Source organism: Carcharodon carcharias, chromosome 14 (assembly GCF_017639515.1).
Source record: "Carcharodon carcharias isolate sCarCar2 chromosome 14, sCarCar2.pri, whole genome shotgun sequence".
Taxonomy (NCBI): Eukaryota; Metazoa; Chordata; class Chondrichthyes; order Lamniformes; family Lamnidae; genus Carcharodon; species Carcharodon carcharias.
In genome coordinates this window covers 52,470,740-52,485,958 of record NC_054480.1, presented here as the reverse complement: position 1 = coordinate 52,485,958, position 15,219 = coordinate 52,470,740, and the positions used below count along the sequence as shown (strand labels likewise).

The following is a 15,219-nucleotide window of genomic DNA, read 5'->3' as shown; positions in this document are numbered from 1 at the left end:
TAGTCCCAGCAGCACAAGAACATGGTAGTGTCTGCTGCTGGCTCAACACAGAGGCCTGAGAAGAAGGAGGATAGATATTTCAAGGTAAGTCTGGGGCTTTGGTTGGGGAAGAATTGAGAACCCTATTGGCTTCAGAGGTGTTGGCTTTTAGAGACCGAGGGTTAGGATAAAAGGAGAGGGGAGGTGGGCACAGGGAACCCCCTCCCCGCCAAAGGAAGTACTCCTTGTACCATCCATCCCTCCACTCCCTCCTGTCTTTTAGCCCTGTTAAAGTTGTGATCTGGTGACCTTCCTTCTACCTTCACCTGCCCAACGTAATATGGCGGTGGAGGCGGAATGAGATCCTTAAATGGCCTTTAATTGGCAACGTAAGGGCCTCATTAGGCCTAAGGTCAGGCAGGCTGCCTGATGGTTTACCTGCCCACTGTAATAATGGGGATGGCTAGGGGTGGTAGAAAGGTGGTGGGCTGGCTTTATTTTACCTGCCCCCACTCCACCTTCTATTAGACCGACGGGGAATGTAAAATTCACTCCCACATTTCAAAAATACTCCTAGATCTACATGGACCCATCACCTCAAACAATTTAACTATTTATGTGTCAATAATGCGCTTAATAATTTTAACTACTTAAATCTGATCCTCACTAAATCTCCATCTCTCAGCTGAATCCAAAGCCAGAGTATGAAGTCTATTTTCATAGCTCAGAAACTGGGGATTGTTCTCACTGCTCTTCTTTAGAAATAGAATGGCCTTGATAATAACTTCACTGCCCTCGCTCCCCCGTAAATGATGAGAAACTGCAGATTGGGGAATGGGTTAAAAAATGAAATGCGTGGAATGTGACCCCAACCAGCTGTGCCCCCCCCCCCCCCCCCCCTCCAAAATTACTTTTTACAGCAATGGATATCAGGACCTCCAAGTGCCCCACAGTGGAAAGATTGGATGCTTTTTGACATATTTTTAACAAGTCCCGACAGTACAATTGCAAGCCTAATTTGAAGCTGACAGCTGCTGCACAAGCTTCCTGGGGTCAGGAAAGTCAGCCAGTGAAAGGGAGTTGGGAATTGGCAGCTCCCCAGGGTAAGTGCTATCAGCGCTCATTGTGGGCCAGTAGGAGCTTACCCCATCCCCAGCAGCCCCTCAAAGAAGCCTTTGGCCTACCCCCAGCTCTAATTGCCAGCTCCCCTCCATGCCCCCACCCCCCCCAGCCAATCAAGCCTTTCCAACCCTCCTGATTGCAGACCCCCCCCCCCCCCCCAACCAATCAAGCCTTTCCAACCCTCTTGATTGCAGACCCCCCCCCACCTCCACAAATGCCAGTGACCATCCTCGGGGACCCCGGATACAGCCTCCTACACTGGTGTTCCTTCTCATCTCGTGGCCAGACTGTCAGTGTGACCAACTGCTGGGCATGAGATCGAGCAACATGATGTTAGTAAGGCCTTATATTAAGATTGGCCTCAACAACACCCCCAACACTTTGCTATTAATATAAGGCCCAATGTCCCCTTGAGCTGGGAAGACCAAATTATATTTTCAAATGAGGTTTTGCCAATTTTACTGTTATTGTGGCTTTAGTATTAAGTAGTCTGAGGAATACAGCCCAAGGGCCTTCTCATTTTGGCAAACATCATGACATTTCAATTGAATCTTTAGGAAGCAGCCATTAATCACTTGCAAGTTTTTCTTTCTTCCTTTCACTTTTTGACATACACTTTCTTGTGCTATAAATAGCACATTTATATTGAAAGATATTTGTCAACCTTGGGCCCACTTTGCAGCTCATCCAAATCTATTGCAACATATTCCCTACTAATAATGTATCATACATTGTGTTTCATCTGCAAATTTAATTAACCATAGTAGATGAATGTAATAAACAGAAGGGGACTCAATGCCAGACTCTTGTGCACCCAACTATTGCCTTGGACACCACTGCAAAGCTACTCTTTTTTGAAGCAACCTTTGCTTTTGGTCCTTTATCCAATATGTGATCCATCTTGTCACATTGCTCTTCACACCATGGGATTTGATCCAATGCATGTAATTCTTGAATGCTATAACTGGAGCCCTTTAGCTTGTTCATAATTGTATAAGGGACTGAAATCACAGATTTAGTTATGATTATAAATAGAATGGATATTTCATTGAAATAAACAAAATGCTGGGTTTAGAACCACTTTGAGTGGAATTTCTGATACTGTACAGCTACCAAGTACCTCATTTGCAAATGTAAAGAAAACATGGCCTCTCACAACATGCCTATCCAGCAAAGGCTTTAATCGCAGACTTAGTGATTTTACATTTACCTTTATTTATTGGTTATTTTAAAATATTGGAAATATAAAGTAGAATTTAGTTTTGTGGACTTGATGCATACGTCGGAACATAGTGGGCAGAATTGTCTGACTGTTGGGTGGGCAGGCCCGACTCAATCGCCGGCGGGCGGGGAGCCGATGGAGAAACGGGCCTCGCTGCCATTTTAAATGGGCAGGCCAATAAGACCCGCCCAGCATGACATCCGGAGAGAAGCGCTATGTGCTCCCTGTGCGGCCGGGGGGCGATTCCCTAAAAATGAGGGTGCACTCTTTCCCGCATGCGCACAAAAGAGCGCACATCTCCGAGTCTAAGTGCTGCCTCAGGGAGATCGCTTACACTTTGAAAAGTATGAAAATTAGAAAAAAAATTTCCTAACATGTCCCCCTCATGTCATGAGATGGGACATGTTCATAATTTACATATATTAAACTTTTTATGACCCTGCATGAAACTTCATCCCGCCAGTGGATGCGGTTTCATGTTTAATCTATTTGCCGCTGGGACTCCTGTCCTGCCCGCCAACCTTAAGTTTGGATGGGCAGGTCCTTTAATTGTATAAGTGATCCTGTCAATGGCCTCAATTGGCCATTGACAGGTCGGCAGGCCTGCAGCTGATTTTGCTGTGGGCCCGCCTTCCTGAAAATTTAAATGGGCCGAGATGATGTTGGGGTTTCCGCCTGACGTCATCCCGTGTCATTTTATGCGTCGGCGAGCGGGCCTCAGCCCTGCTCACCAACGGCAAAATTCTGTCCAGTGTTACATGTGTTTCACTGAACTATTTTTAAATTTCTCTTCAGCATGACATGATTAGGAAGGTGATGTTGTTGCACATCTCTACAGTCCCCATTGGTTAGCTGGGTGATGGTTCCTTCTCTTGTTTGTTCCTTCTCTTCACCTGTCTTGTGCAAAGCAAGGCCACAGAAGTCTAGGCTGCAGTTTGGACAACTCAGCAGGGATCGTTTGAGAAAGTGACAACCTCCTGCTGAACTTGACTGGGGAAATAGCTAACGTGCATTGACTGCTGATTCTCCGTCAGTATTTATAAACATTGTGGCTGCTTCTAGCAAGACAGGAAGCCAAGCTTTGTGTTTTATATTCACAAGCAATGTTAGCCACATTCATTTTAAATGCACTATGCTTCTACTTAACCCACAAACTGTACATCCGAAACAACTGATTTAACCAAAGTTCAACAATCTTGAGAAGTCAGAGTCAGATATTTTTGCCACTAGATGGTTAGTTGTACAAAAGCAAACATGGACTGTAATATTAATCAACTGGGTTTGAATTTATGAAATTTACAACTGAAAGCAATTTCCCATAGTTAAAGACAGGCAAAACAGCAGAACGATGTCTCTGTGCATTAATTCCTCAGAAGTGAGTGATTTTGTATCAGGGCTGGTTTAAAATAACGTGGGAATTCAATAAGATTTAATTGTCTTTTCGGGGATGTGTTTAGCTCATCTTATGGAAAAAGCAGGAGTGCATTGTGTACTTTAAGGCTTGAGAAAAAATTGAGGGTTGCTGATAGTCTCAAGCTGAAACATAGCTGCCCATTTGTAAGCACTTTGTGTTTGCAGTGTATTATGAAATGGCATATAACTTTTACATAAGTTCTGATGAGGTGCATATTAGGATACTGAATGCTGCATGGTAGTTGTGCGGTGACATTTCATTTCATTCTATGCTGAGGTCAGCAAGGTTGGAAAATGAGTGCTGGGATGAAGTCATGACTGAGGGACAGTTTCATGGATACATAATTATAAGGGAACAAAGGTAAATTCCAATTGTGTTTCATCTTTATATCCAGTATTTCCTGAGGAAAGGCTGAGACATATGATTGTGGTTTTTTTGTGATTCCTCCCTCGAGTATTCCTTTGATGTGTGTTGGCAAACGGCTGTCATTCTGTTTGTGATCAAAATACATGGTTTTAGATTTCACAAGCAGATGATCAATGATGGCTGTTAACTTGGACAAAGTTTCAAATAAGTTCATGAGTATTTTGTTTCTTTTCCCTTCCTAAACTCTGCCATGTCTCTCTCCCTCCCTTTAAGATCACCTCAAAACCCATCTCATCATTGCTGCTAATCTGCCCTTTACCACGCAGGCATGTGTTTTCCATACTCAGGTTGCTGAAGTATTTTGGAGTGTTTTTTTTTTACATTGAAGCGGTGATATTAAATGAAAGTAATTATATTGACTGGCAATCTGAGATGTTGCCCTTTGATTGGCGAAAGGCTGGTTAGTGCAAGAGTGGCTAAGTGAGGGTCAATCGTGTCATCTTGTAGGAATTTGGTATTGTACAAAGTAATCACGCTGTTGCTCTAATGTCTGTCGTGTAATTGTGTTTTTGACTAGGATGAATCTACAGGAGAGATTACCTTCTACATGAAAGGGGCTGATGTGGTTATGATGGGAATTGTTCAGTATAATGACTGGCTTGAGGAAGAGGTATGTAATGTCACTCATTTATTCATTCATTCAGTCGTTCAAAGGGAGTTTCTCGGACCAGGTCCTGCAATGTCTGGACCGCTGCGTGTTTGAGCATAAATATCCTCTAGTATGTTATTAGAAACAGTAAAAAGTGACCAAACTCATTGCCGCCTTGATTTTTGCTCTTTATTAAGGCAGGCTGCTGACCTTGCAGCCCTGATTTTAATTGCTGCGCCTGAAGAATATATAGTAAACATGAGGTTAAAATTAGGGGGGGGCACCCATGCCTTCAGGTGCGCACTGTGCTCACGTCCATTGCCACCCAACTCCCTGGTCTCTGGTGGCATTGGAGGCACTTCCAGCAGTCAGGCAAGGGCCTAATAAACAGGAAAGAGGTGAGATGTCATGTTAACACATGTTCGTGCAAGAGTAGCAAGAGATACATGGTTGCAAGCAAAAATGAGACCAGAAGAGGCTCAGAAAAGTTAGTAAAATTAATTATCTTCTTGGGGCAGAATTTTCTCCAGCAGGCAGGGAGTGATCCCCGCCGGAGAAGCGCTCCCCTCCGCCATTTTAAGTGGGCGAGCCAATGTCACATGAGATGGGACATGTCCATAAATTACAGTAAAACTTTATTAAACTTTATAGAACCCTACATGAAACCTCATCCCGCCGGTGGATGAGGTTTCATGTTTTTTCTATTTGCCGTCGGAGCTCCTGTCCTGCTCACCAACCTTAAGGCTGGACAGGCAGGTCCTTTAATTGTTTAAATGATCCTGTCAATGGCCTCAATTGGCCATTGACAGGTTGGCGGGCGCACAGCTGATTTTGCTGCGGGCCCGCCTTCCTGAAAATTTAAATGGGCTGGGATGGCGGGGGTTCCACCCAACGTCATCCCGCATCATTTTATGCGTCGGCGAGCGGGCCCCGTCCCCTGCTCGCCGACGGCAAAATTCTGCCCTTGATTTCCTCGTGGAAGATGAGGAACAGGGGTGCATCTCCAGGTTCCGCAAGGAGCTCTTTGTCCCCCTGCCCTTGTTCTCTGACCCTCCTGCCCCAGGCTTTACGTCTCCATCCCCTGATTGCAATTGCATCCAGTCCCCACACCTCACTTTTTCCATGCTGGGGACTGTTACCTTGGGTTCCTGGCTGCAGCTTCTTGCTGCTCAAAATCTGGTTATTTGCCCACTGTCTGGATGGTGATTCTCACTGGGTTAAGGTGGGAGACTCACGGTCCAACATCTCAACGAAGCCAGAGATGAAAATTTCACTGGCCTCGTGTGGCACCGTAATATGAACTTGCTGCTCACCACATACCGCACTCACACCCAAGTTAGCATTGGTCTTTTGAGTTCAAATTCACCAACTGCCTGCTCAGTGAGAAGCAAGAGATTGTTTGGAACTGACACCAGCACAGAAGAGCTAATGATGCCATGTAAGAACAAACCTCAACAATCTCTGACTTTTCTCCAAATTGCTTGCATTCAATCATATTCCTATATATTATTCTTTGAAGCAGGTGCAAGAATTTATATAAATCAGAGATTAACTAGAACAAATGTAGATTTTTTAAAAAGATATTTTATTAGGAATCCAGTGCTGTTTGTGTATAAAATAATCTGTCAAGAAATATAACCAATGTAAAGAATCTGATTTGTTTTTGTTGTTCCGATTCCTGTTTGATTACAGTGTGGCAACATGGCCAGAGAAGGACTTCGGGTTCTGGTTGTTGCCAAAAAGTCTCTAACAGAAGAGCAGTACCAGGATTTTGAGGTAACTTGGGAGGGGCGGGGCAATGATTTTATGGAACCCACAAGAGCAGGAAACGTGGCACGCGGAGTAACTTGATTAGGTGGGATGCAAAACTTCGATTTCACAACGGCAGGTTGAATGCAGAGATAAAGGCCAGGATTTTCTGCGCCTGACCATGACGGGCGTGTTTGGTGGCGAGATATCACAGAATCTCGCGAGAAGGCCTTGGCCGCGTTTTCCGACAACATAAATCCAGGAGCTGATTGTCCCCTCCCCAACATCAATGCCAGGCCACGTTTTCTGCCGTTGAATGTCAAGAACTTAATTTCAATAAACTTGCATCTCATTATTGTGGCCAGACACTGGAATCATCCCTCCCATGTCACATTTAAATCCAATGTCAGTGTGATTTCATGACATGAATTACAGCTGCCTTTAAAGGGCATGCGCCCGGCGACCTCAGCTTTGAGGGGAATTCGGGGATGAGTGCACATATTTTTGTGCAGCGTTCGCAATGATTCCAGCAGCTCTGCAGATTCTGGTTGGAGGGACACAGGCAAGTCTTTGCAGTAGCTTCTTCGTGGCTGGCTTGTGGTGCCGGGGCAAAGGCAATAGTGCAAGGGAGGAGGGTGGAGAAGGCAACCTCGGGGCAGGGGCGACAGTGGATTGGTGTGTGGGTGTGGGGGTGGGGGGATCAACCTCAAACAAAAGACAATAGTGCCAGGTAGAGGGGGGAGAAGGGACCCTCGGGGCCAGGGTAAGAGTGCTGGGGGCGTCAGGGCAGCACCAGGTGGGGGGTTGTGGGGTTGGAGAAAATGACCTGGCTAATGGCAAAACATATCAAAGATGAGCAGTACACTGCAGCTGAGAGCGTTTAGCTTGAGCTCAGTTGACATGCTTGGAGTTAGCCTAGTCAAGCTATTGTACCCACTGAAGTATCACTAATTCCAGAGAGTGCCAAAGATTGCTCCTTTGCTTTTAACCTCTCAAGCGCACACTTCAAATTCGAATGTCTGCTCTGATGCTGCAGAACCATTGCGCGACTGGACATGCCTGAGGATCCTACTGGGAAAGGTGGCTATCAAACACTGACAGATGGGTGAGCTCTAAGCCCCTTGCATTATATTTCAGTTGACATTGAAAAGCCACCCTCATGGGACAAGCAAACCGCAAAGCCTTGGAGTCCAGGTTAGGAAAGTGCCTGTGCCTGTACCTGAGATGAGAGTTCAGGATGCAGTTAAGCTGCCGCCAGTCAGTCATGTGTTGTGGGGTGGTGCTGGGTGTGAGCCATCATGCACACTAAACACTGGGCATTTATGTAGTGGCCTAGACTCTCCAGTATGTGTTAAGGGGCCTTGAGAGACAGTCGCAGGCGATGACTTAACCAAGAGCAGCCCTTAGGAGACAATTTCTGATGCTCGTCCCTCTCTCTTTGGTACTGCAGTGAGGAGACCATCAGGAACGTGGAGTCCAATGATCTCGCTATCTGCCTCATTGCTTATAAACAGGGGAGAAGAAGGAGAAGAATGCAACAGGGGTGCCCGGCTCACCAAAGGCAGGAGCAGAACCCTGAAGACCAAAGGGCAGCACGGCCTGCTCTGCACGCAGAGGACGAACTCCAGAGCGCCATTGTTCATGGGTGCATCGCTAGACCCAGGATCTTTAGATGGCGCATGTGCTACCTGCAGATGTGCAAAGTCACTGACACCTGTGCATGTCAAGGGAACTAGTCATGCACATATGCCACCTTCTGTAGGATTTCACACCACAGGGACTTGAAGGGCACCCACGGTCAGTGGCAGTGAAGATCACTGCCGTGCTCAATTTCATGGCAGTGGCTCCTCCCAGGGCTCCACTAGGGAGCTGTGCAGGATCTCGCAAGCCTCCACCTACAAATGTATCCAGGAGGTCAGGGATGCCATTTCTGCCAAGGCACACACCTTTGTCAACTTCAACAGGAATCAAGCAAGCCAGGAAGCAAGAGCGCTGGGATTTGCTCAGATTTCCGGATTAGCACAGGTGCAGTGTGCCATCGACTGCACTCATGTGGCTCTTAAATCCCCCTGGCAACAAGCAGTCCAGTATGTGAACTGCAAATTTTTCCACCCTCTGTGTTCAGCTGGTCTGCGACCATAACAAACTGATCATGCAGGTTTGTGCAAGATATCCCAGAGTCCAAGACTCGTACATTCTCAGCAGGTCTCAGATCACTGAAATCTAAGGACCACAGATGATGCAGGGTTGGCTTTTCCGGGTCAAGGGCTACCCACAAAGGATGTGGTTGATGACATCCATGTGGAGGCCTCAGATCCTGGTGAGCGAAGGTACAACGAGGCTCATGCAACCCATAGTTTGGGTTGAGCACACCTTTGGAATCCTGAAAATGAGGTTTCGGTGCCTGGACAGATTTGGTGGAACACTGCAGTACACTCCCCAGAGGGTGTCACACATTGTGTAGTGCGCAGCAAGCTGCTACGATCTGGCGACACAAAGATGGGAGGTCATGGCAGGGCAGGCAAATCAGAAGCCACCCCACCAGTGATCTGACATGAAACCCGTGCCTCTGTATTTTTTCAACAAAGTGCCACACGATATGGCAGAAAAAGCTGCCATTGCTGTCGGCGGGTCAAACACCCCTTTCCCCACCCGATATCGGGCTTTGCCCATTTCTGGAACGATTCTGCCCAAAGTCACTGGTGTGTTTGCAGTGTGTCCAGCCTCACACTGGCCTGTAGTGGCTTCATACTTGTAATGAATACTCATTAATGTAAAATCTCTTTTAATTATGTCCTGCCTTCAAGATAAAGTAAACAACGCACGAGAATCTTGTTCCAGCCGGTTCACTTTTGTTTAAAATTGGCGTACACCAGTTAGCTTTGTGCCGTTGTGTGTAAGGCTTTCCTTGTTTAACTCTACGGCATAAGGAAAGGGAGCAGGAGGATGGCAACTTGGAAGGAGGCTTGGGAACTGACAGAGTGAGTCAGTAGTGGGAAGAGGGGCATGTAGAGTGAGTTCAGGGGTGTGGAGAAGTGGAAGAGAGATTCACTGGAGGACACACAGTGGGGACAGAGGCATGGAGGAGTGAAGTGGGAAGGGCCTGGCATCCTGGGTATGGTGGGGGAAGGGGTGGTGAGAACAGTCAGTCAAAGTAAGAAAATACCTAAAGGGTGGTGTCAGTACTGTTCAGATGTGTGTCCATCTCATGGTGTTGGCTGGCAGAGTCCTACATGGCCTTGAGTTCACCTGCAGTATTTCAATTATCCCTGCTGAGAATGATCTCAATGTCCTTTACAATGCATAGAAGGGAGGGCCAGCTGAGCCTGAAAGCTCAGCCATGTCCCATGGAGTGGCGAGTGCAAGACTGGACACTAACATGAACATTCAATACAGAGTGAACAAAAATAAAAGCACAATTTTGTTTCTTTCACAATAAAGGAAATATCCCTAACTCTCTGTAACCATCAATGTGTGCCAGTATACTTAACTTTAACTGAGCTAGTCTCAACAAGTAATGATGCTGCATATATGAATAAAATGAAACTAATGTAATGTGAAATATTTACAAGTGAAATTTAATTTTGAAAACACATCTGTGCCACCCTTGTGCTCTCAAATCTTATGTTAATGACAATGGAGTTGGGCAGGAAAGTTGTGGATGTGATGCAGAGCCTTCCTCTTTGAGCAGGGGGCTCTTTTGTAGCTCACCTGTACCTGCTGCATTGTCAAATGATGCTGGGTTTCACCACTGAATAGCTTCCCCTGCCCCATGATAGCATGTGTTTTCCATGCATGCTGCCAGCACTTTAGATTTGAATTGTAATCACATAGGAAATGGCAAAAGCAAGAGAACAGAAGTGGCACACACTTCCAGTTATGCCTTTGGGAACGGCACACTCTTGACAAAATCCATCCTACCCTGCCCCCATGATGTCTATTTTAATTTTCTTATTAAAACATATCCCCCAATGGCTTAGCAGGTTTATTGAGTGAATTAGGAAGACCCCAGGTTTGATCTCAACTTGTGCAGGCTTGCAGTTTAAGAGCTCATGCCGTGAGTTCGGGAGAAAGAAAAAGAAAGATCAACCAATTTTCCAACTCCTGGATGCTATCTAGAAACCACTGCAGGAAATGTGCAAATGTGATGTGGGTTGAGGATAGACTAAGGATTAGCTATGATGGTTCCCATGCTGTCACTGATTATCAAGACTCGTGACAATGACCACTTAGTAAGGTACCAAAGAACACCTGTGGAATTGTGCTCTGTCAAGGTGCATATATCTTGGAAGGGGGGAAGAAAATTGATTTTTTTTTAAGTCACTGCAACTTTCCTCTTTCACTAGACTAAATTGTGTCAAAATTACCAGGTGGCTTTATTGTGGAAATGACTGAATGGATAAAATGTCTCTTCTTCAGACTCGTTACAATCAAGCAAAACTGAGTGTGCATGATCGGTCATTGAAAGTGGCAACTGTGATTGAGAGTTTGGAGATGGAAATGGAGCTCCTTTGTCTGACCGGAGTCGAGGACCAGCTACAAGTTGACGTCAGGCCTACCCTGGAGCTGTTGAGAAATGCTGGGATAAAGGTAAGAAACCATGCCCAATGGACAGCAGAGCCAAGATTCTGTCTTAGATGACTAAGAAAGACACCCACTTTAGATTGTACTTTTGAAATCTTATTTGTAATTGCACAAACTTTTTTTTGTCCGTAAAGGCCAGATAGAGGGTGCAGAAAAAAATTACTTAAATGGGTTCAGGGACGAGGGACTTCAATTACATGGATGGATTGGAGAAGTTGATTCTCCTTACAGCAGAGAAGGTTAAGAGGAGATTTAATCGAGGTGTTAAAAATCATGGGAGCTGAGACACGGTAGAGAGAGAGAGAAACTCTAGGAAGGGTTGAGAACCACAGTGTAATCAAGGTGATTGACAAAAGAGCCAAAGTCAATACAAGGAAAAATATTTTTACAGTGCGAATGGTTATGATATGGAATGCTTTGCCTGAAAGGATGGTGGAGGCAAATTCAATGAAAACTTTTAAAAGGTAATTAGATAAATGCATGAAGGGAAAAATTTGTGCAGCAATGAGGGAAAGGCAAGGAAATAGATTGCTGAAACAGAACTGGCATGGACTCGACGAGTGCAATGATTCTATAATCTAAAATGTAGGATTAAGGTTAAAGTTACACTGCACTCTGCGATCTCAAACTGGTGTGAGCCTCCTCCTGGATAAAGCTTTACAGCTTGTGACCTTAGTGTGCTTGGTAATTTCCTCAGTTGACTGCCTCTTTTGTATTTATACACATAGAATGGTTCCATCACAGAAGGAGGCTATTTAGCTCATTGGTGTTCGTACTGGTTGTCTGTAAGGTTAATTCAACTGCTTCCAGTCCTTGCCTTTCCCCCCCAAACTCTGCAAATGTTCCATAGTTAGACAATTGTCCAATTCACTTTTGAAAGCTATGATTGGACCTGCCTCCGCTATGCTCTCAGGCAGTGCATTCCAGATCCTAACCACTCGCTGCGTAAAAAGGGTTCTCCACATGTTGCCTCTGGTTCTTTTGCCTTTGGTTCTTTTGCCAATCACTTTAAATTGGTGTCATCTGGTTCTCAACTCTGCCGTCATTGGGAACGTTTTCCCCCATCTAGAAACATTCTCTTAAATCTTTTCTGCGCCCTTTCTAATGTCATAACATCCTTACTAAAGTATGGTGCCCAGAAATAGACACAATACTCTAGTTAAGGCTGAAACAGTGTTTTATAAAGGTTCGGCATAACTTCCTTGCTTTTGTACTCTATGCCTCTATTTATAAAGCCCAGGATCCGCTATGCCTTATTAACTGCTTTCCCAACCTGCCCTTCCACCTTCAATTATTTTGCAAGTATACCCCCAGGTCACTCTGCTCCTGCACCCCCTTTGGAATTGTATCCTTCATTTTATATTGCCTCTTATTCTTCCGACTAAAATGTTTCATTTCACAATTCTCTGCATTAAATTTCATCTGTCACGTGTCTACTCATTCCGCCAGTCTGTCGATGTCCTCTTGAAGTCTATCACTATTATCCTCACAGTTCACAATACTTCCTAGTTCTCTGTCATCTGCAGATTTTGAAATTGTGCCCTGCGCACCCAAGTCTAGGTCATTAATATTGACCAAGAAAAGTAGTAGTTCTAATCCTGATCCCTGGGGAATAGCACTATTTACTTTCCTGCAGTCTGAAACTCAACCATTCGCCATGACTGTTTCCTGTCACTCAGCCAACTTTATGTCCATCACTGTCTCTTTTATTCTATGGACATTAACTTTCCTGAAAACCTTCTTGTATGGTACTTTAAAACAGAAAGTGCTGGAAATACTCAGCATGTTTGGTAGTTCTGAAGAAGAGTAATATCCGTGCTAGTTTTCCTGAAGTAGTCCACATTTCTCCAAGTGACTGTTAAATTTATCTCAGATTATTGTTTCTAACAGCTTTCCCACCACGTAGGTTAAACTGACTGGCCTGTAGTTATTGCGCTTATTTTTACACCTTTGTTCAAAAAGGGTGTAACATTTGCCATTCTCCATTCCTCTGGTACCACCCTGTACCTAAGGAGTACTGGAAGATTATGGCCAGTGCCTCTGCAATTTCTATCCTGATTTCCCCAAGTATCTTCAGATACATCTCACCCAGCCCTGGTGACAAATCAGCTTTAAGTACAGCCAGCCTTCACCTTTCCAATACTCCTCTTTATCAATTGTTAACCCATGAAATGTCTCAACTTCCTCCTCTTTCACATAATTTTAGCAACATCGCCTTCCATGGTAAAGGCAGACACAAAGTACAACTTAGTACCTCAGCCATGGCCCCTGCTCCATGCGTAAATCCTCTATATGATCCCTATTCAGCCCCACTCCTCTTAATAATGTTTTGCTAATCATATCCTTATAGAAGACATTTGGATTTCCTATTATGTTAATTGCCAGTCTCATTTCATACTCTCTCTTTGTCTTATTCCTTTTTTCACTTGCGCTTTGAACTTTCTATCTTCAGCCTGGTTTTCACTTATATTATCAAGCTGACATGTCATATGCACCCTTTTGCTTCTTCATCTTACTCTCTATCTCATTCATCATCCAAGGATCTGTGCCTTTGTTTGTCCCAACATTCCCCCTCACCAAAATGTACCTCGACTCTACCTGAATCATCTTCTCCATAAAGACAGCCCATTGTTCCTTCATGGTTTCGCCTGCCAATCTTTGATTCCAATTTACATTCTATACCATGTTGCATCAATGCTGACATTACTCATAGTCCCTCATCATTTTACACTCCTTCTTCCAGGTGTGGATGCTCACTGGGGACAAACTTGAAACAGCAACTTGTACAGCAAAAAATGCACATCTAGTAACCAGGAACCAAGACATTCACATCTTCCGAACTGTAAGTGTTTCTGCCATGATGTTTTTGTGATTGCCACCACTCGATCCCCAAATATTTGGACGGCACTGAGCTCTGTGATCTTAAAGACCATAAACACTTTTTGAAAGGGTTTTGTCAATAGCAGCCTCTCTTTCAATGAATGCAAGTCTTGGAGGGGAAAAGCAGGATTTTAATCTCCTCAATTTCTGAGGGTGCTAACTTTTGCTATGTATAGCTCCATTGGTAATGATCGGTACCAGTGACCCCTTGTCCAACGGGTCATACTTTATCCATGAACTGAAACAGTGTCTTGACAGTTCGGCCAAGAAAACATTGTTGTTTGCCCTACTTAGCAGGGCTCAGTGAATAGCAATCAACAGCTGATTTTCCTTATACGCTTACCTTTATCCTCCTCTGTCAGTTGAAGGGCAGTGAAGCCAATCATTGTCATTCACTGCTGTTATGCCTGAAATTTTAAGTTGGTTTGATTCAGTAGTACTCAAACATCTGAGCCCTAAGGCTGTGGGTTCAAACCCCACGCCAGAGTATAATCTCAGCAGATTACAGTTAGTACTGAAAGTAAGCTACATTTCAAGTTACTTCCAATTAGCTGAGATGTCTAGGCTCAGTTATGAAATAGGCAATGTTGTGACCTATTGAGCCACTGACCAGGGAACTCGCTGTTCAAATAGATTGGGTACTTTTTTAAAAAAATGTAACCATCCCATGGGGGAGCAAGACAAAAGAAAATCTCAACGTGAGTCACAATCCTTTTTTATTAAATTCTAGTTTTTTTTTAAATATTAACCTCTGACAACTCTTTGTTTTCAATTGCTGCAAATATTTCAGTGAAGAAACTGGCCAAAGGAACTTGAAAGATATTTTTTTTCTATTTTCTCTTCTCTCTTTTCTCGCAATAATACTTTGTAGTCTATCTGTTACTTGAACTGAAATGTAACTTCATGTGAATAAGAAAACAGTAGCTCAATCTTCAAGGAAAAAAGATGCTGCAGCTAATGTGGAATATGTTTTTAAGTTATATGCTAAGTAGTTGGCTTGACTTTTGGTCATTCTTTGTATTTGTCGACAATTGACAGGTATGTATTACATAATAAATGTAACCAAAATAATGATAAAAAAGACTCTGATGTGTTTTCTGTATATGGTTTCTGTTGTTGCTAATTCTCTCTTTCCTGAAGGTATTATTTCCTGCCAGGGTACAGTTCTGTGGATGCTGGTTGCCTTTCATTGCCATGCTCAAATTTCCTTTTTCATGGATATGAGCATTTCGGACATTAATCTGTACTGTTACT

At 44.2% G+C, this 15,219-nt stretch overlaps 1 protein-coding gene across 2 annotated transcripts in view; it reads left to right on the top strand.

The window, feature by feature from the left end:
- LOC121287454 (probable phospholipid-transporting ATPase IIA) overlaps window positions 1-15,219 on the top strand; it is a 213,141-nt gene that overhangs the window by 142,458 nt on the left and 55,464 nt on the right. For both annotated transcript variants that reach the window (XM_041205352.1, XM_041205351.1), the window contains 4 exons: window positions 4,681-4,773; window positions 6,445-6,528; window positions 10,921-11,091; window positions 13,829-13,927. In XM_041205352.1, the coding sequence (XP_041061286.1) occupies window positions 4,681-4,773; window positions 6,445-6,528; window positions 10,921-11,091; window positions 13,829-13,927 (447 nt within the window). The remainder of the gene's footprint in view (window positions 1-4,680; window positions 4,774-6,444; window positions 6,529-10,920; window positions 11,092-13,828; window positions 13,928-15,219) is intronic.